Source organism: Electrona antarctica, assembly GCF_951216825.1.
Source record: "Electrona antarctica genome assembly, chromosome: 24".
Taxonomy (NCBI): domain Eukaryota; kingdom Metazoa; phylum Chordata; class Actinopteri; order Myctophiformes; family Myctophidae; genus Electrona; species Electrona antarctica.
The window spans coordinates 20,424,171-20,445,572 of NC_136803.1; the positions used below are offsets into that span (position 1 = coordinate 20,424,171).

Genomic DNA, 21,402 nt, shown 5'->3' on the forward strand with positions numbered 1-21,402 from the left:
AAACTGTCAGAATTTAGAAGACAGAATCGTTCTCAGGTCTTAATTAGGTTAAAGGACAACTTTGGTATTTTTCAACCAAGGTTCATATTTTAGTTAATATATTAATATGAGTGATATATATATATATATTTTTTTTTCATTTGCTGATTTCTTTCGTTTTAGGGATTTTAGCTATTTTTCACAGGGGGGGGCGGGGGCATTCGAACATGGGACTCACTCAATATGTATTTTTTTTGACAAAATATTATGTCGATTTCTTTATTACTATATTTACTATAGTCCTACTAGACCGTGACAGTAGATCGGCTATTTTCAAAATACTTTTTTATACATTTTAAAACTTGAAATGAGACATTCTGCATAATGAGTACTTTAAGTACATTTTGACACAATACGTTTGTGCTTTTACTCAAGTACATTTAGAAGTCTGGACTTTTACTTGTAACAGAGTATTTTCTACATTGCAGCATTGATACTTTTACTTACGTACTTTTTACCACCACTGGTCTGATGAAAGCGTGCGTGCTCTCTCTTGGCTTTCTTGCAAAGGTCACGGTGTCACATTGGGGGCTGTCGACACACACACACACACACACACACACACACACACGTGACACACACACACACACACACACACACACACACACACACACACACACACACACACACACACACACACACACACAGAGAGAGAGACCCGGAGCGGAGTCACCTTGCATTGATATTGAGCGGGGAGTGTCACTCCGTGCTTTGATAGGACACGAGAGGGGGGGGAGGGGTGGCTGCCTGCTGATGGCTGAAGACTGATAGCCTGGCTGGCACGCTGCCTTGCTTACGTACACTACGCTTGAGAGAGAGAGAGAGAGAGACTATGTGTACTTGTGTGCTGGTGTGTACCAAGCCGTCTTGTGTTTATATATGGCACGTTATACTGTGTGTGTGTGTGTGTCAGTGGCGTGTCCCCAAGGTGAGGACAGGCCTGTCCAAATCCATTTCTGCCTGGCCTAAATCCATACACTGAGGGAAAAAAATCACACCCGTGTGAAGTGAGGGGCGCTCTTATCATCTCACAACATCGAGGATGATGTAATGATGATGTAAAACAAACGGTGTCAAAACGAACATTAAATTATCTTTATTAAAGGACCACTTCACCACTTTTCAACCTATCTTCATATAATAGGTCCTCACTAATAATGTGGTGCATTTAAGGGACCCCCACACGGAGTTGCACCACTTACTTCACACGGGTGTGATTTTCCTACTCAGTCTGTGTCTCATAGGAGGGCTGTGGGCAGTTCAGAAACCCGTCCACAAGATCTTTTTTTACAAAAATGTTTAGATTGTTGTTATCGTGAGAACGATGGCTTCCATTTTCGCATTGCAACTTTTCAGGAATAGAAAGCCTGCAGTTTCTATTAGCTTGGATTCCCCATCGATGATGTCACTGGAAGACGGTTTCTGAACTGCCCACAGCCCTCCTATGAGACACAGACTGAGTAGAAAAAAATTGTGCCATTTTAAACCTGTATATAGGAGGGGCTGGCGCCCCTCAAAACGTTCAGTTCAGTACAGTTCAGTTTTATTTTGGTCATAAAATAAACATTACATGTATTCATTTCGTCGTATTTGTTTTACATGTTTTGTAGAGACCAAAGGGGTTTAGGCTGAAGCCAATGGCTTATTGTGCCTGTCCCAAGAGAGAGGGGGGAACATAAAACTAACAGAGGAACAAACAGAAGAGAGAAAAACATAGTTCTCAGGTCTGGTGTTTGTCCTCAAAAATAGAGGACAGACACCAGACCTGAGAACTATTATTGGAGAGCGGATTGGCCGTTGTGCGTAGAACGCAAACCTCAATCACCCATTGGAATGCAAATGCATGCCTTTCAGCCTTTGTATCCTACTCGTCTGGCAGGTATATCTCTTTGAAAACCTTTAGTGCTACTGATTGTGCGCATCGTCCCCCCCGACGACAAGGATAACACATCTTGTCTGCCCAAAATGTAATTCCTGGAAACGCCTCTGGTGTGTGTCTGTGTGTGTGCGTGCGGGGCCGCGTGCGTGTGCATCCTTCAAATAATTCATGGAGAGATGGGTTGCCTGCCTGGCAGATTGCAGGGCTCGAGGGAGATCGACCCACGTGGTCTGGATTGTCCAGGATGGGAATGGCTTCCTCTGGGTCAGCTGTCTGTCTGTATAGGGCAGTGCATGGTTCCTCTGGTCAGCTGTCTGTCTGTGTATAGGGCAGTGCATGGTTCCTCTGGTCAGCTGTCTGTCTGTGTATAGGGCAGTGCATGGTTCCTCTGGTCAGCTGTCTGTCTGTATAGGGCAGTGCATGGCTCCTCTGGTCAGCTGTCTGTCTGTATAGGGCAGTGCATGGTTCCTCTGGTCAGCTGTCTGTCTGTATAGGGCAGTGCATGGTTCCTCTGGTCAGCTGTCTGTCTGTATAGGGCAGTGCATGGTTCCTCTGGTCAGCTGTCTGTCTGTATAGGGCAGTGCATGGTTCCACTGGTCAGCTGTCTGTCTGTATATAGGGCAGTGCATGGTTCCTCTGGTCAGCTGTCTGTCTGTGTATAGGGCAGTGCATGGTTCCTCTGGTCAGCTGTCTGTCTGTGTATAGGGCAGTGCATGGTTCCTCTGGTCAGCTGTCTGTCTGTGTATAGGGCAGTGCATGGTTCCTCTGGTCAGCTGTCTGTCTGTGTATAGGGCAGTGCATGGTTCCTCTGGTCAGCTGTCTGTCTGTGTATAGGGCAGTGCATGGTTCCTCTGGTCAGCTGTCTGTCTGTGTATAGGGCAGTGCATGGTTCCTCTGGTCAGCTGTCTGTCTGTATAGGGCAGTGGTTCCCAAACCTTTTCAACCTATCAACCTATCAAACCCCCCCCCCCCCCCCCCCCCCCCCATAAGAGAAGTTTTTTATTACGGCTCTAGCAGTGATTCTCAACCATTTTAATTGAAATCACCCGCAGTTGGACATGCATTAGTCTACGGACCCCAAATTTATATTGTAAAATCAATGTTAATTTAACTAGGGTCCTTTTGGTTCCATTTGTACACTCTCTGAGTTACAGACCCATAAGGGTCCATTTAGTTCCTAACTATCATTTAGGTGGTGAGGACCCCCTGGAACTCCCTCAGGGACCCCTGGGGGTCCCCGGACGGGGCCCACTTTGGGAACCACTGTTTTAGACAACAGTCTTATTACACATGTATTATAGAGGGTATGCACGTGACATCATCATCAAACCCGGAAGTTATGCAGGAATGCCTACTGAGTGGCAAAAAACTACTTTCTGGCCTTGACAGCCCATACATCCAAACAGAAAAGTCCTATCTGATTGCATTAAACAACGTTAAACAATGTTAAACTCACTTTGCATGTTGCTTTGCCACTCGATGTGCCATTCACTTTAAGCATGCGCATACCCTCTATTGGGGGCGCTGATTATCCATTACACATGCTCCTATCGTTGGCAGTCTTTTGGATTTAAAACGTATATTCTTGCTGTTTAGCAAGTCGCTCTGACTCAACTGGGATGCGAGATCAATTTGTCAAACTGAAATGCTTCCCAAACGCTTGAAAAAATGTGAGGAAAACAAATTGGAATGACAGTAATGCGGCGTTGGGGTCAGGACCACCTCTGCCTCTGAACCAATATATCCCTGTCACAGCATCTGCCACTAATCAGTGTACACATGCAGCTGTGAAGGAAGCATGGTCGTCACAACGATGTTATCCAGTAGGAGTCCTGCCTTCTTCACATCGTTGGCATTGCTCCCCCCATAATGCCCCCTTTGTGCTCTTTGTCCTAAAGCGGGCCAGCAGTCACTAATGTCTGTCCTTGTTCGATTAAAATGCCAAGCGTCTTGGCCGCGGGTCTTGAAATGACAACTACAAGGACTTGTGAAAAAGATGAACTCTGTGCTCCTCCATGGCATGCCAGCCCGAGCCAAAAGCACTTTGTCGTCTGGTCAGAATTTCAGAAACTGTGTATGTCCTCCTTATTATATATTATTATAACATTTTAAAATAGTTTCAACTATAGCCGACACGTTCTACATCGACACGTTGTGAGCTTGTAGGATCATGGCTATTTGAACTATTTTAAAAGGTTTTTCAAAATAGTGAAACAATGGCAAGTAAGTTTATGGATAAGGGGTGAGGGGTGGCGCAAGATAGCCCTTTGTGTACAGGGGAGGAAAAGTCCCATGTCAATGATGAATACAGTATTTAAGTGGTTAATAACATTATTATTGTGAGAAACCAATGGCTGATATAACAAATGAATGAATGAATGGTGCATTCTTTGTATATTCGTTGCTGTCGGGAGGAAACCTCATAACTCCAATTTTGAATAAATCAGTGCTATTGAACACCCTTCACGTCTGTGTGTTGTTTCGAAAATGGAAAGTAGCAAAAAGTGCTTTGGACAAATCCTCTTAACTCCATTGGACCCTCAAAATGTCTGCTAAAGCAACTAACTCCACCACCTCTCCCCCTATCATGGAAGTAATTGACAATACATAAAGTTACAACATCAACTTTGATGAGGCTGTATTGCTTTGTTTTAAAAATATAAGGTTTTCTTAATTTCCTGAAAAATGTATATTTTATATATACAGTTATGAGGTTTCCCCCCCGACAGCAGATATATATACTCTCCCCAGTGAGTGACTATAGAGCTCTTTGTCTCTCCTAATATCTCCCCTTCTCCTCCTCCTTCCTCCTCCAGATAAGAACTTTGACGATGAGGACTCGGCGGACGGCGGCCGCTCCTCGTCTTCCTCCAAGGCCGCGTCGGGGAAGAAGAGCGTGAGCATGGGCTCCTTCCGACGGCCCCCCTCCTCCTCCACCGCCAGCGCCAACAAGTCCGCAGGTCAGAGGTCACCGCTTCTCCCTGTGAACTTAACCCATTTTGACCTGAGATCAGATTCTAAACATGTCTTCTACATCCTGACAGTTTTCTGAAAAAGCTATGTTTCTATGTCAGTCGTTCAAAAATAGCAGGCCTACAAGCTCATAGCGCGCCACTCGGTGGCGCGCTATGAGCTTGTAGATCTGCTATTTTTCAATAGCTAAAGCATAACATAATAAATAACACCAAAAGGGGTTCCCGCCCAGAATGGGTTAAGACATAAGTTAGACAAGTAAGACATGCCCTTATATGGGCATGAACAGGACACGGACATAATATCTGGGTGGGGCATGCAATGTCCAACTTGCATCGTTCCAAGTACAGCAGCGCACCACAGGCTTCACTGTAGAGGCTCCTCCAACGGGCACCGCTCTAGTTTGTTAATTCTAAAGACAGACATGTCTGGAGTACGTGCTCCTCTTCCCAGTGCTGACTGAGCATCGGGTTTCCGGAGGCTTTGTCGTCCAGCGTGTTTTTGTTTTGTTGTTTTTTTCTGGAGTTCATACAGTACATGTCGCTTCAAGCTGAAATTGTTCAGCTTTTGGAGAGGAGCGCCACTTGTCATCAATGTCACATCATGTATGTGATCCCCCCCATGGCTGTGTCTGACCGCCCTGGCTGTGTCTGACCAGCCGGTCATGTTGTTTACTGTTGTCTCAGTCAGACTGTTTGTGCTAATAATTCACGACGCAGATGAGAGATCGTCAAAGTCAAAGTCGTACGATTTGTCACACACACGTTACCGCAGTGAAATTTATTCTCCGCATTTTGACCCATCTCTTGGAGCGGTGAGCCGCAGGTACCGCGCTCGGGAATCATTGTGTTCCGCGCGGTGGATAAGTGTCTGCCTTCTGCAGGTGTGACAGTGGTGTTAATAGTTCCTCCTGCATGTTGTCTTTAGGGAGAGATGGGACCAGCGTGGGGGCTATGGTTAGGTGTGTTAATGCGCCCTCCTCTGTGTCTTTAGGGAGAGATGGGACCAGCGTGGGGGCTAGGGTTAGGTGTGTTAATGCTTCCTCCTCTGTGGTGTCTTTAGGGAGAGATGGGACCAGCGTGGGGGCTAGGGTTAGGTGTGGTAATGCTCCCTCCTCTGTGTCTTTAGGGAGAGATGGGACCAGCGTGGGGGCTAGGGTTAGGTGTGTTAATGCTTCCTCCTCTGTGGTGTCCTTTAGGGAGAGATGGGACCAGCGTGGGGGCTAGGGTTAGGTGTGTTAATGCTTCCTCCTCTGTGGTGTCCTTTAGGGAGAGATGGGACCAGCGTGGGGGCTAGGGTTAGGTGTGTTAATGCTTCCTCCTCTGTGGTGTCTTTAGGGAGAGATGGGACCAGCGTGGGGGCTAGGGTTAGGTGTGTTAATGCTTCCTCCTCTGTGGTGTCTTTAGGGAGAGATGGGACCAGCGTGGGGGCTAGGGTTAGGTGTGTTAATGCTTCCTCCTCTGTGGTGTCCTTTAGGGAGAGATGGGACCAGCGTGGGGGCTAGGGTTAGGTGTGGTAATGCTTCCTCCTCTGTGGTGTCCTTTAGGGAGAGATGGGACCAGCGTGGGGGCTAGGGTTAGGTGTGGTAATGCTTCCTCCTCTGTGGTGTCCTTTAGGGAGAGATGGGACCAGCGTGGGGGCTAGGGTTAGGTGTGGTAATGCTCCCTCCTCTGTGGTGTCCTTTAGGGAGAGATGGGACCAGTGTGGGGGCTAGGGTTAGGTGTGTTAATGCTTCCTCCTCTGTGGTGTCCTTTAGGGAGAGATGGGACCAGCGTGGGGGCTAGGGTTAGGTGTGTTAATGCTCCCTCCTCTGTGGTGTCTTTAGGGAGAGATGGGACCAGCGTGGGGGCTAGGGTTAGGTGTGTTAATGCTTCCTCCTGCATGTTGTCTTTAGGGAGAGATGGGACCAGCGTGGGGGCTAGGGTTAGGTGTGTTAATGCTTCCTCCTCTGTGGTGTCTTTAGGGAGAGATGGGACCAGCGTGGGGGCTAGGGTTAGGTGTGTTAATGCTTCCTCCTCTGTGGTGTCTTTAGGGAGAGATGGGACCAGCGTGGGGGCTAGGGTTAGGTGTGTTAAGGCTCCCTCCTCTGTGTCCTTTAGGGAGAGATGGGACCAGCGTGGGGGCTAGGGTTAGGTGTGTTAATGCTTCCTCCTCTGTGTCTTTAGGGAGAGATGGGACCAGCGTGGGGGCTAGGGTTAGGTGTGTTAATGCTTCCTCCTCTGTGGTGTCTTTAGGGAGAGATGGGACCAGCGTGGGGGCTAGGGTTAGGTGTGGTAATGCTCCCTCCTCTGTGGTGTCCTTTAGGGAGAGATGGGACCAGCGTGGGGGCTAGGGTTAGGTGTGTTAATGCTTCCTCCTCTGTGTCTTTAGGGAGAGATGGGACCAGCGTGGGGGCTAGGGTTAGGTGTTGATGCTCCCTCCTCTGTGTCTTTAGGGAGAGATGGGACCAGCGTGGGGGCTAGGGTTAGGTGTGGTAATGCTCCCTCCTCTGTGGTGTCCTTTAGGGAGAGATGGGACCAGCGTGGGGGCTAGGGTTAGGTGTGTTAATGCTTCCTCCTCTGTGTCTGCAGGGAGAGATGGGACCAGCGTGGGGGCTAGGGTTAGGTGTGTTAATGCTTCCTCCTCTGTGTCTTTAGGGAGAGATGGGACCAGCGTGGGGGCTAGGGTTAGGTGTGTTAATGCTTCCTCCTCTGTGTCTTTAGGGAGAGATGGGACCAGCGTGGGGGCTAGGGTTAGGTGTGTTAATGCTTCCTCCTCTGTGTCTTTAGGGAGAGATGGGACCAGCGTGGGGGCTAGGGTTAGGTGTGTTAATGCTTCCTCCTCTGTGGTGTCCTTTAGGGAGAGATGGGACCAGCGTGGGGGCTAGGGTTAGGTGTGGTAATGCTCCCTCCTCTGTGGTGTCCTTTAGGGAGAGATGGGACCAGTGTGGGGGCTAGGGTTAGGTGTGGTAATGCTTCCTCCTCTGTGTCTTTAGGGAGAGATGGGACCAGCGTGGGGGCTAGGGTTAGGTGTGTTAATGCTTCCTCCTCTGTGTCTTTAGGGAGAGATGGGACCAGCGTGGGGGCTAGGGTTAGGTGTTGATGCTCCCTCCTCTGTGGTGTCTTTAGGGAGAGATGGGACCAGCGTGGGGGCTAGGGTTAGGTGTGTTAATGCTTCCTCCTCTGTGGTGTCCTTTAGGGAGAGATGGGACCAGCGTGGGGGCTAGGGTTAGGTGTGTTAATGCTCCCTCCTCTGTGGTGTCCTTTAGGGAGAGATGGGACCAGCGTGGGGGCTAGGGTTAGGTGTGCTAATGCTCCCTCCTCTGTGGTGTCTTTCGGGAGAGATGGGACCAGCGTGGGGGCTAGGGTTAGGTGTGTTAATGCTTCCTCCTCTGTGGTGTCCTTTAGGGAGAGATGGGACCAGCGTGGGGGCTAGGGTTAGGTGTGTTAATGCTTCCTCCTCTGTGGTGTCTTTAGGGAGAGATGGGACCAGCGTGGGGGCTAGGGTTAGTTGTGTTAATGCTCCCTCCTCTGTGGTGTCCTTTAGGGAGAGATGGGACCAGCGTGGGGGCTAGGGTTAGGTGTGGTAATGCTCCCTCCTCTGTGGTGTCCTTTAGGGAGAGATGGGACCAGCGTGGGGGCTAGGGTTAGGTGTGTTAATGCTCCCTCCTCTGTGGTGTCCTTTAGGGAGAGATGGGACCAGCGTGGGGGCTAGGGTTAGGTGTGTTAATGCTTCCTCCTCTGTGTCTGCAGGGAGAGATGGGACCAGCGTGGGGGCTAGGGTTAGGTGTGTTAATGCTCCCTCCTCTGTGGTGTCTTTAGGGAGAGATGGGACCAGCGTGGGGGCTAGGGTTAGGTGTGTTAATGCTTCCTCCTCTGTGGTGTCCTTTAGGGAGAGATGGGACCAGCGTGGGGGCTAGGGTTAGGTGTGGTAATGCTCCCTCCTCTGTGGTGTCCTTTAGGGAGAGATGGGACCAGTGTGGGGGCTAGAGTTAGGTGTGGTAATGCTTCCTCCTCTGTGTCTTTAGGGAGAGATGGGACCAGCGTGGGGGCTAGGGTTAGGTGTGTTAATGCTTCCTCCTCTGTGTCTTTAGGGAGAGATGGGACCAGCGTGGGGGCTAGGGTTAGGTGTTGATGCTCCCTCCTCTGTGGTGTCTTTAGGGAGAGATGGGACCAGCGTGGGGGCTAGGGTTAGGTGTGTTAATGCTTCCTCCTCTGTGGTGTCTTTAGGGAGAGATGGGACCAGCGTGGGGGCTAGGGTTAGGTGTGTTAATGCTTCCTCCTCTGTGGTGTCCTTTAGGGAGAGATGGGACCAGCGTGGGGGCTAGGGTTAGGTGTGTTAATGCTTCCTCCTCTGTGGTGTCTTTAGGGAGAGATGGGACCAGCGTGGGGGCTAGGGTTAGTTGTGTTAATGCTTCCTCCTCTGTGGTGTCTTTAGGGAGAGATGGGACCAGCGTGGGGGCTAGGGTTAGTTGTGTTAATGCTCCCTCCTCTGTGGTGTCCTTTAGGGAGAGATGGGACCAGCGTGGGGGCTAGGGTTAGGTGTGGTAATGCTCCCTCCTCTGTGGTGTCCTTTAGGGAGAGATGGGACCAGCGTGGGGGCTAGGGTTAGGTGTGTTAATGCTCCCTCCTCTGTGGTGTCCTTTAGGGAGAGATGGGACCAGCGTGGGGGCTAGGGTTAGGTGTGTTAATGCTTCCTCCTCTGTGTCTGCAGGGAGAGATGGGACCAGCGTGGGGGCTAGGGTTAGGTGTGTTAATGCTCCCTCCTCTGTGGTGTCTTTAGGGAGAGATGGGACCAGCGTGGGAGCTAGGGTTAGGTGTGTTAATGCTTCCTCCTCTGTGGTGTCCTTTAGGGAGAGATGGGACCAGCGTGGGGGCTAGGGTTAGGTGTGGTAATGCTCCCTCCTCTGTGGTGTCCTTTAGGGAGAGATGGGACCAGTGTGGGGGCTAGAGTTAGGTGTGGTAATGCTTCCTCCTCTGTGTCTTTAGGGAGAGATGGGACCAGCGTGGGGGCTAGGGTTAGGTGTGTTAATGCTTCCTCCTCTGTGTCTTTAGGGAGAGATGGGACCAGCGTGGGGGCTAGGGTTAGGTGTTGATGCTCCCTCCTCTGTGGTGTCTTTAGGGAGAGATGGGACCAGCGTGGGGGCTAGGGTTAGGTGTGTTAATGCTTCCTCCTCTGTGGTGTCTTTAGGGAGAGATGGGACCAGCGTGGGGGCTAGGGTTAGGTGTGTTAATGCTTCCTCCTCTGTGGTGTCCTTTAGGGAGAGATGGGACCAGCGTGGGGGCTAGGGTTAGGTGTGTTAATGCTCCCTCCTCTGTGGTGTCCTTTAGGGAGAGATGGGACCAGCGTGGGGGCTAGGGTTAGGTGTGCTAATGCTCCCTCCTCTGTGGTGTCTTTCGGGAGAGATGGGACCAGCGTGGGGGCTAGGGTTAGGTGTGTTAATGCTTCCTCCTCTGTGGTGTCCTTTAGGGAGAGATGGGACCAGCGTGGGGGCTAGGGTTAGGTGTGTTAATGCTTCCTCCTCTGTGGTGTCTTTAGGGAGAGATGGGACCAGCGTGGGGGCTAGGGTTAGTTGTGTTAATGCTCCCTCCTCTGTGGTGTCCTTTAGGGAGAGATGGGACCAGCGTGGGGGCTAGGGTTAGGTGTGGTAATGCTCCCTCCTCTGTGGTGTCCTTTAGGGAGAGATGGGACCAGCGTGGGGGCTAGGGTTAGGTGTGTTAATGCTCCCTCCTCTGTGTCCTTTAGGGAGAGATGGGACCAGCGTGGGGGCTAGGGTTAGGTGTGTTAATGCTTCCTCCTCTGTGTCTGCAGGGAGAGATGGGACCAGCGTGGGGGCTAGGGTTAGGTGTGTTAATGCTCCCTCCTCTGTGGTGTCCTTTAGGGAGAGATGGGACCAGCGTGGGGGCTAGGGTTAGGTGTGTTAATGCTCCCTCCTCTGTGGTGTCTTTAGGGAGAGATGGGACCAGCGTGGGGGCTAGGGTTAGGTGTGTTAATGCTTCCTCCTCTGTGTCCTTCAGGGAGAGATGGGACCAGCGTGGGGGCTAGGGTTAGGTGTGTTAATGCTTCCTCCTCTGTGGTGTCCTTTAGGGAGAGATGGGACCAGCGTGGGGGCTAGGGTTAGGTGTTAATGCTCCCTCCTCTGTGTCTTTAGGGAGAGATGGGACCAGCGTGGGGGCTAGGGTTAGGTGTGTTAAGGCTCCCTCCTCTGTGTCTTTAGGGAGAGATGGGACCAGCGTGGGGGCTAGGGTTAGGTGTGGTAATGCTCCCTCCTCTGTGGTGTCTTTAGGGAGAGATGGGACCAGCATGGGGGCTAGGGTTAGGTGTTTTAATACTCCCTCCTCTGTGTCTGCAGGGAGAGATGGGACCAGCGTGGGGGCTAGGGTTAGGTGTTAATGCTCCCTCCTCTGTGGTGTCTTTAGGGAGAGATGGGACCAGCGTGGGGGCTAGGGTTAGGTGGTAATGCTTCCTCCTCTGTGGTGTCCTTTAGGGAGAGATGGGACCAGCGTGGGGGCGTTGGATGAAGAGGACTTCATCCGTGCCTTTGAGGACGTTCCCGCCGCACAGGTAACTGTACTACTACGGATATGTGTTTGAAACCATTCCCAGACCACTTACAAACCAGGTATACAATGCGATGTTTATGCGATCGCATAATTTACCGCATAATCAGCCAAACGGGGCAGATTATGCAGGCAGCAAGTGTTCTCAAAAAGCTGCATAATCGCGCAAACCTCCCGCATATTTCGCAGCTCTTCGCATATTTCGCATTTCTCATCTTTCCGCATATTGTGCACATTTCCACATATTTCACAACTTCGATGCAGTTTCACATGAGCATACAATCACATAATTAAAAACCTGTGTATTTCATCACATAATCAAGGCTTTTTGCCCGCGTTCTCCTGGAGGGTCTACTCTAGGTCAGTGGTTCTCAACGTGGGGTCCGGGGACCCCTAGGGGTACTGGGGTACCAGGGTGTCCCTGGTGATAGTTAGGAACCAAATGGACCCTTATGGGTGTGGGGTCCATTTGGTTCCATTTGCACACTCTCAGAGTTAAATTAACATAGATTTTACAATATAAATTGGGTTCCCATGAAATGCCATCAAATGGGGCGTCCGTAGCCTATTGCATATCAAACTGGGGGTCCATGAAATTAAAATGGTTGAGAATCGGCTCTGCTAGAGCCGTAAAGATCGTCTCTTCTAGGGCCTGGGCGTCCCTGGCATGTCTTTTCAAATGGGGGGCTGCGAGCTTATTTGGTGTAAATTTGGGGGTCCTTGACGTGAAAAAGTTTGGGAACCACCTAGGTCCTCTAGGACAGGGGTTCTCAACCCGTGGGTCGCGACCCCTCGGGGGGTCGCCAAATTATTTTAGGGGGTCCCCAAATTATTTAAAAAAAAAAAAAAAAAAGAAGAAGATTCTTTAAAAAAAAAAAAAAATCACGATTTTTCAAAAATAGCAGACCTACAAGCTCGTAGCGCGCCACTCGGTGGCGCGCTACGAGCTTGTAGGTCTGCTATTTTTCAATAGCTAAATTATAACAATGCTTAAAACACCAAAAGCGGTTCCCGCCCAAAATGGTTTAAGGTTATTGTAGCAGTCAATTTATATTGGGGGTCGGGAGGGGGCGGGGCGGGGGTCCCGAGACATTGCCAAAGCATTTTCGGGGGTCCCCGGCCAAAAACGTTGAGAACCCCTGCTCTAGGAGGTTATGCCACCTTCTGAAAACACGGCCTGCCTACAGTAATGCACAGAGCCTAACTCTCTCTCTCTCTCTCTCTCTCTCCATCCCTACAGATCTATTCCAACAGGGAGGTAGAGGAGGCCATGGCGAAGATTCGAGACGTGCTGTCGGATGACAAGAGGGACTGGGAGCTTCGCGTGGCTGCTGTGAGTTATTTCATCTTGTTTAGCGTTGCTGTATTAACCCATTTAGTGGTTTGTCCCATTGACAAATAATGCACTTCCGGAAAATCCGTCTGGCTGTCGCCCGCTGTTAAAACGCACTGTTAGTATAGAGAGTATGCGCATGCTTAAAGTGAATGGCAAATCGAGTGGCAAAGCAACAGGCAAAGTGAGTTTAACATCGTTTAATGTTGTTTAATGCAATCAGATATGACTTTTCTGTGTGGATGAATGGGCTGTCAAGGCCAGAAAGTAGTTTTTTGCCACTCAGTAGGCGTTCCTGCATAACTTCCTGGTTTGATGATGATGTCACGCGCATACCCTCTATAAAGACTTCAGATTTGAACGTGTGTCTTCATTCTCCACTCTTTCAGCTGAAGAAGGTGCGTTCCCTGGTCATGGCCGGGGCGGTGGAGTTCGACTGCTTCCCCCAGCAGATGAGGCTCATGGAGGCCGCCTTCAAGCTCTCTGCCAAGGACCTGCGGTCGCAGGTGGTCCGAGAGGCCTGCATTACTCTGGGGTACGCCCGCCCCGCCCAGCCCGGCTCTATAGTTCACTGCTTCTCGGTCTCTCTCAGCATCCACTCTATTGCAGCCACCTGTCATTACTATCATTAATGTCCACTCTGTTGCACTAGCCACCTGTCATTACTGTCATTAACCCATTAAGATCTGAGGTCGATTCTTCAAAATGTCTTCTAAATCATGACAGTTTTCTGAAAAATCTATGTTTCTATGTCTGTGGTTCTCATACTATTTTATGTCAAGGACCTCAAAAATATATGTATTTAGCCTCCGACCCCCGTCTGAAAATATGTTGTTCCAGGGAACCCCCCAGAAGCAAAGATTTGAGTTCAAAACGTTCGCTCTGAAAGAATATATATTCAAAGATTTGTGCCACATTTTCACGATCTTTCAAAAATAGCAGATCTACAAGCTATGAGCTTGTAGATCTGCTATTTTTCAACAGCTAAAGTATAAGATAATGTTTAAAACGCCAAAAGGGGTTCCTGCCCAGAATGTCATTAATGTCCACTCTGTTGCAGACACCTGTCGTTAGTCCTGGGCAGCAAGTTCGACCACGCAGCCGAGGCCGTCATGCCCATCCTCCTCAACCTGGTCAACAACAGTGCCAAGATCATGGCCAGCTCAGGCATCGCCTGCATTCGCCTCATCCTCAAAGTACGTGACAACACATTCTCCAGCATTCTGTTAGTTCTCCAGCATTCTTAGTTCAGACTAGCCATTGGTCCGACAAACGACAACCTACCTCAAACCCTAACCTAACCATAACCACACGGGAGCAGCGCATGTCCGACATGTGGGACGCTCCGTCGGACATTAAGTGCAGACCCCACCTAGTCATGATTGGCTGCCCGAGTCTGACCCCATACTCTGAAACGTCGCCTAAGCCAATGGGAGTCTGACCCCATACTCTGAAACGTCGCCTAAGCCAATGGGAGTCTGACCCCATACTCTGAAACGTCGCCTAAGCCAATGGGAGTCTGACCCCATACTCTGAAACGTCACCTAAACCAATGGGAGTCCGACCCCATACTCTGAAACGGCGATGCTGGATTAATGATTTATTACGCACCGATCATGCCTATTTCATCTCATTTTGATCCATGATGCCAATAAAGACGGCGTGCGTGCGTGCGTGCACACCGACACTAGCGGTGGTTAGCTAAAAATGCTAAAAGGCGCCAATATATATATTTTTTATATATAAATTTGTGGATTAACGCAAATTAGTCCAGGTGGCTACCTGGACAAAGGTAAGTTTACCTCGGCTATACCTCTGTATGCCTCTAACCTAGAGGTTGGGTTCGAGGTGTGAAAACGGCTTGGACAATGAACATTCTTCTCATGTGCGACTCTGGATTCTGTGTGATCAAATCTGTCTTCTCCTGTTGTGTCTTTCTGTTTTCGCTCAATTTATTTCGTTTTTTGTTTTTTGTTTTATGTTTTTTTTTCTCTCTTCTGTTTGTTCCTCTGTTAGTTTTATGTCCCCTCCCTTGGAATAGGCACAATAAGCCATTGGCTTCACCCTAAACCCTTTTGGTCTCTACATTTTATTTTATTTACGACAAAATTAATACATGTAATGTTTATTTTATGACCAATGAACTGAACCGAACCTGTTTATGACACGCATGTCATTCTTGTTTTTGTCTTTTTCCATTACTGAACCAGAGCGTTGCAGTATTCTATCCATGCTTACCCCTCTCTCCTCTCTCTCTCTCCCAGCACACCCACTACCCTCGTCTTATTCCCATCATCACCAGCAACTGCACCTCCAAGTCTGTGGCTGTCAGAAGGTAAAACATCATACTTGTCATGGAAATACCTGTATGTATGTCGTCGCTCGTCCAAAACTATCATCCACAACATGGACCCTCAGAATTATCTGTATTTGGCCGCCGACCCCCCCCAGAAGCAAAGATTTGAGTTAAAACGTTCGCTCTGAAAGAATATATATTCAAAGATTTGCGCCACATTTTCACGATTTTTCAAAAATAGCAGACCTACAAGCTCGTAGCGCGGCACTCGGTGCCACACTATGAGCTTGTAGATCTGCTATTTTGTAATAGCTAAAGTATGTATGGAATAAATGTATGTATGTCGTCGCTCCGTCCAAAACAATCGTCCACGACATGACTGATATATAGACGGCTGAAAACCTTTGACACAAAGTGAGGATGACATAAAGAGGATGGATTAGACGACGTTAGTCTGTTGAAAAATGAATGAAGTGTGTGTGTGTGAGTGTGCGTGTGAGTGTGCGTGCGTGCGTGCGTCAGAGAGCTTAACTGAACAGTTTGTTAGAGTGATCAGGTTTCAGTTTTCGTTAGGATCATGATCTGTTATTGTAACCCTGTGAACCCAGGCGAAGCTACGAGTTTCTGGACCTGTTGTTGCAAGACTGGCCGACCAACTCTCTGGAGAGGTAACATTATTATTCTGAACAGTTTTCTGAAAACCCCATGTTTCTGTGTCAGTGGTGCTCAACCTTTTTCACGTCAAGGACCCCCAGAATTATCTGTATTTGGCCGCCGACCCCCATCTGAAAATATGTTGTTCCAGGGACCTCCCAGAAGCAAAGATTTGAGTTGAAAACGTTCGCTCTGAAAGAATATATATTCAAAGATTTGCACCACATTTTCAGGATTTTTCAAAAAAGCTACGAGCTTTTTTGAAAAATATGAGCTTGTAGATCTGCTATTTTTCAATAGCTAAAGTGTAACACAAAACACACACAAACCTGTGCATAGGAGGCGCGCCGCTCAAAAATAGCGGATCTGCAAGCTCACAATGCGTGTTTAGGATGGTGATACAAATAATTAATTATTAAATTGTTATCGTATCGATTCATTGCTATACAAAAACTCTTTAGCAAACAAATTAACACTTTTTTTTCCAGTTCCACACTGCTGTAAGTCCTGTATCTGTGCTTTTATACTGTAAAACCGTGTGTCGCTTTTGAAATACTTTATAGCAAAAGGCCGTTGGTTGCACACGTCAAAAGGCTGGTGACAGGTGCGTGGGGCAATAGAGCATATATTTAAAAGGGTATCTTTGAAAAACAAAGAAGAGGTCCGTCCCGCACAACACTGTCAAACACAAAAATGTTGCTCTTTATTAGGTCGATGTTTCGGGTCGCTTAGACCTTCATCAGGACAGACAATGGATTGTGAAATACTGCAACAGTGTCCTGCCCTATACGAAAGCAGTACACACACACACACACACACACACACACACACACACACACACACACACACACACACACACACACACACACACACGTGCACATATCAGGGAATCTGAGACGAGGCTAGCCCGATGGGGGTGTGTGTGGAGTCTAGCTCAGCAGTTGTCATGGCGATAGCCGTGGGTTGCCATCTCAGACTCTTGTGTGACCACTTCCTGCTTCATCCTCCCCAGTGGTCACGCCGAGAGAAACCCGATCTGACCCGCCGCCACCGGGGGAGCTCTCCTCTTCTCTTCTCATTGATCTGACCTGCCTCTGTCTCGCACGCACGCACACCACGCACGCAACACAGGCATACACACACACATTGTGTGTGGGTGTGTGTGTGTGTCTAGGATGCACCACTCTCTCAGATTTTGATAGCCCAGTATACAACGTATCGATCAGTTCCATTAGCCTGCTTTTAGTGACTATGACTTATTTGTTTTGGTCCATATTTTAATGTAACACTTAGTTGAATATGATTAGTTAGCTTTTTTTTCTTCTTTTTGAGTGGTGCAACCACTCCAAGGAACAGCAATTTCCATCCTAACCTATGTGACTATGTTTAGAGTACCAGTAGGGGCAAAAGTGGCGCTGTTGTGCCAGAAACAGAGAGAGAGAGAGATAGTGTTGCACTGTCGCCTGCTAATTACAGAGAGAGAGAGAGAGAGAGAGACAGAGAGAGAGGCAGGGGGAGAGGGGAGAGGGGAGTTGCACCACTCAGTTCACACGGGTGTGATTTTTTTCTTTTTCTTTAAAAAAAAAAAATCCTCCCAATTGTGGATACCCTATTTGCGGCATGGACTCATCTGTTTCAACTGAGTGTCTGAGATGGTGAAATAATCCTTAATAATCTTGACGGTCCAAAATTATTGTTTTTATTTTGTTTACAGCTGCCTATCTCCGTAAAAGCTGTGACTGAGGGAGTATAGTTGCAGTTATAGTAATTGCCCTTTGTGTCCTCCTCAGACACGGGACGGTTCTAATGCCTTTTGTGTCCTCCTCAGACATGGGACGGTTCTCATGGAGACCATAAAGAAAGGGATCCATGATGCTGACGCAGAGGCTCGGTCTGTAGCCAGGAAGTAAGTCAAACCGCACTCTGTCACTGTTACTGACCTTAGGGATATTTCACACTAATTTGTCTAAAAGCGCCACATTTTGCACAGATGTAGCCCAGGGCATGCTCTAAGGATTTAGCTAGGGCGCCTGAGCCGGTGACCTTGGGAAACTTCAATCAGCTGCTGAAGTGAAGTGGCATGTGACGTGTCAAACTAGGGGATTTTCATGATTCTGAATCCATTGCAAGCTGTAGTTTTGCAACACTCCTTGGGCTAAAAACTGCCATAGCCGTCATCACAAATGTGATGAGGTAATCACATTTGGGCAAGTGGCTATGGCAGAATTTAGGAGTGTTTTTCGTGCAAAACCCAGAAGCAAAGATTTGGGTTAAAAACGTTCGCTCTTCAGTGGTCCAGGCACCTTGGCTGGTAATCCAGTCTGGCAGTGTGCCGCGCGGGTTCGACTCCCGGTCCCGACGGCCTTTACTGCATGTCTTCCCCCCATCTCTCTCCCCATTTTCTGTCAGCCTACTGTCTGTCCCTCCATAAAATATATAAAATAAAGGCGAAAGCCTCCCTTCACAGGTGTTACTGGGGTTAAAATGTGTGTCCCTCCCTTCACAGGTGTTACTGGGCGTTCCACAGCCACTTCAGCCGCGAGGCGGAGCAGCTGTTCCAGAGCCTGGAGTCGTCCTATCAGAAGGCTCTGCAGGCCCACCTGAGGAGCGGAGACAGCCTCATGTCACTGCCCGCCTCGGACCGATCCTCGTCGTCCTCACAGGAGAGCCTCAAGTAAGACCCCCATCTCCCCCGTCCCGTCCCCTCCCCCCCTATCCCGGTATCCCCACCGGTATTGACTGACTGCAGCGATTGATTCTTTAAATGGTTTTATTGATTGAGAGGAGGTGAAGAAAGGGGGAGAGAGAATGGGGATGTGGAGTGACTGACTGAGTGCAGCGGTTCTTTTTTTTTTGTTTTAATTCAAGGACCCCCATAACTGCACAGAGTTACAGACCTATAAACGTCCATTTGGAACTCTCTCAAGGACCCCAGGGGGTCCCCGGACCTCTCTTTGATCTAGGAGGGTCCCCGGACCTCTCTTTGATAACCAGTTGACTGATTAGGTGGTTGATTAAATCTGCTCACGGCCAAAGGACTAAGTTTGGGAGAAACATACAAGACCAATAAACTATTTTATTCATATATAGTGCCTAAATTAAAGTAATTCCCAATGGAAATATTCTCGGGGTGGTATTATAATCGGGGACTAGGACTATTTTATTTGACATTCAATGTTCTTTTTCCACAAATGAGTCTTGAAAAATGGGGGTGATTGATTAATTGATTCATTAACAGTTTGTAGAATTACAGTACATTTCAAGTACAACTCAATACAAAAACTTTTAATTCCTAGGACGTCTGGAGATATCTTGGGCACAAATTGTGAGTGGACGACACCATAAAGCATTACACTTGTTTACAATAGGGCCCACCATTTTCAATTCATCAAAACATTTAGAGACGTATTGTCTTATATTCGGCACAATACGGTATTTTTCACTTGCACCTTTAGTTTTTTATTTTGGCACTGAACGGTAGCGTATGTATCTTTGGTGGATTGCAGATTCAACAAGCCCTATTTGATTCCCAGCTACTTTATCAGAGTGCAAACAGCATCACTGTCTAAACTTTATTGATTGACTGAGAAATGAACCGCTCTCCCTGGAGGGTAGACAACACACGTATCACTGCTGCCTCACAATGCCCTCTCCAGTAAATGGAAATTGGAAATTGGAAATAACCAAATGGACCCTTTATATAGATATTTAACTTGTGAGAGTGTAAAATGAAACCAAGGACATCTGCATTACTTAAGTTAAATTACAAGAAGTCGACATAATTAGAGAATGTAGAATAATTGTTATTTTGATCAACGTTTGCCTGTTATCTCTCCTAATGGTACCAACATCAATACAGCATGGAGATTTGGACATATAGTTTGTATATAGTTTTGGGTCTGCAAGGCTAAATGTCATCAAATGGTGGTCCGTCCGTGGCTCAAATGCAGAATAAATAACGGGCCTTGATATGAGAAGGGTTGAAAACCACTGGCGTATACAACAGCTGATAGAAGATAAGAAGATAAACGGCACAACAGAAGAAAATGACTCGATTCTATCACAGGCAACGACCGTGACCGTCCATACCCCATCATTCATGTTCATTGCCCAGGCTGTCTTCCTACTCGTCTATGAGTCGGTCTTCCGTTTCATTCTCTGTGCATTGTTCCTCTTCAGTAATTACTGGTCCACTTTATCAGTGGATGCATTCCACCTGTCAGCACTAGTGTTGGTAGAAAGAGTATTGATCCCGGTGTCGGTTATCTACAGTATCTCAGGGTAACGACCGGCGCCTCAACGTTTTTCCTGTGCCATTATTTTACAGCAGCAGACCGTAAAAGTCGAAATGCATCTTAACCACATAAACGCTGTGTGTGTGTGTGTGTGTGTGTGTGTGTGTGTGTGTGTGTGTGTGTGTGTGTGTGCGTGTGTGTGTGCGTGCGTGTGTGTGTGCGTGTGTCCACAGTCGCCCCCAGGCTGTGAAGAGCTCCGTGGGAGGAAGCATGGCCCGATGTAAGTACACGCCCCTTTTCTTTTGACCATATATGGACTTATTCGTAATTAATATGATTATGTCATAAGGGTGCAGAATTTACCATTTACCATTTAAAATCCGGGAGTAGAAACGGGCAAGCGTCCCTGACAGTTATCCCCTCCCCTCCTCTCCTCCCTCTCAGCCAAAGCCACTCAGCCCGGCAGGACCCCGTCGTCAGCGGCGGGGGCGGGGCCTCCTGGCTCCTCCTCCCTCCAGCGTTCCCGTAGCGACGTGGACGTCAACGCGGCCGCCACGGCCACCGCCAGGACCACCAGGATGCCCGCCGTGGCCTCCGTGACCTCCGCCATGACCTCGTCCTCCTCGTCACCCTTCAGCTCGGCCGCGGCGCTGCCGCCTGGCTCCTACGCCTCGCTGGGTGAGACCGCAAGCACACACACACACGCACACACACACACAGACACACACACACGCACACACACACACACCAGGTCATCACCATTCTGGCTTGTGGTGGACATTTCTGTAAAAATTCCATCTTTGCCACGGACATACGAAATGAGCGGACAATAACATCACCAGAAACAACATGAACATGAAGAGCTATAGCCCTGTATGGCCATAACAGGCCTGTATCTCTGAGAGTGTTCACATGGAACCAACGGGTCCATTTGGTTCCATTGCAAATACAATATTTGAGACCCACTAGTACTTAGTTGCACTGGAGGAACAACCCGGTACCGGGCCGGGGGGGTGACCGCACGATCGGGCCCCGCCGAACCTGACTCCCTAAGCAGGATAGGGATCCACTTCCACCATGTTTAACGTATATTCCAAAGTGTGTACACATTGTTTACCATTTTGACCTGAGATCAGATTCTAAAAATGTCTTCTACATCCTGACAGTTTTCTGAAAAAGCTATGTTTCTATGTCAGTCGTTCTTCGATTTTTCAAAAATAGCAGACCTACAAGCTCGTAAAGCGCCACTCGGTGGCGCGCTATGAGCTTGTAGATCTGCTATTTTTCAATAGCTAAAGCATAACATAATGCTAACACCAAAAAGGGTTCCCGCCCAAAATGGGTTAAGTCAAAGATGCGCAGCATCATGGCTTTCATATGGTAATATAAACTTTGGCTAAAAGCACCATCACTTCTAATCACTGTTTACAGTCAGTCTCTCCCTCCCGGCAATA

General features: G+C 48.5%; 1 protein-coding gene across 3 annotated transcripts in view; it reads left to right on the top strand.

Moving 5' to 3' along the window:
- LOC306917442 (CLIP-associating protein 1-B-like) overlaps window positions 1–21,402 on the top strand; it is a 106,182-nt gene that overhangs the window by 41,235 nt on the left and 43,545 nt on the right. For all 3 annotated transcript variants that reach the window (XM_079495666.1, XM_079495667.1, XM_079495668.1), the window contains exons 8-18: window positions 4,735–4,878; window positions 11,358–11,434; window positions 12,671–12,763; window positions 13,153–13,298; window positions 13,824–13,959; window positions 15,028–15,098; window positions 15,668–15,727; window positions 17,542–17,619; window positions 18,220–18,387; window positions 20,182–20,228; window positions 20,393–20,626. In XM_079495666.1, coding sequence (XP_079351792.1) covers window positions 4,735–4,878; window positions 11,358–11,434; window positions 12,671–12,763; window positions 13,153–13,298; window positions 13,824–13,959; window positions 15,028–15,098; window positions 15,668–15,727; window positions 17,542–17,619; window positions 18,220–18,387; window positions 20,182–20,228; window positions 20,393–20,626 — 1,254 coding nt within the window. The remainder of the gene's footprint in view (window positions 1–4,734; window positions 4,879–11,357; window positions 11,435–12,670; window positions 12,764–13,152; window positions 13,299–13,823; window positions 13,960–15,027; window positions 15,099–15,667; window positions 15,728–17,541; window positions 17,620–18,219; window positions 18,388–20,181; window positions 20,229–20,392; window positions 20,627–21,402) is intronic.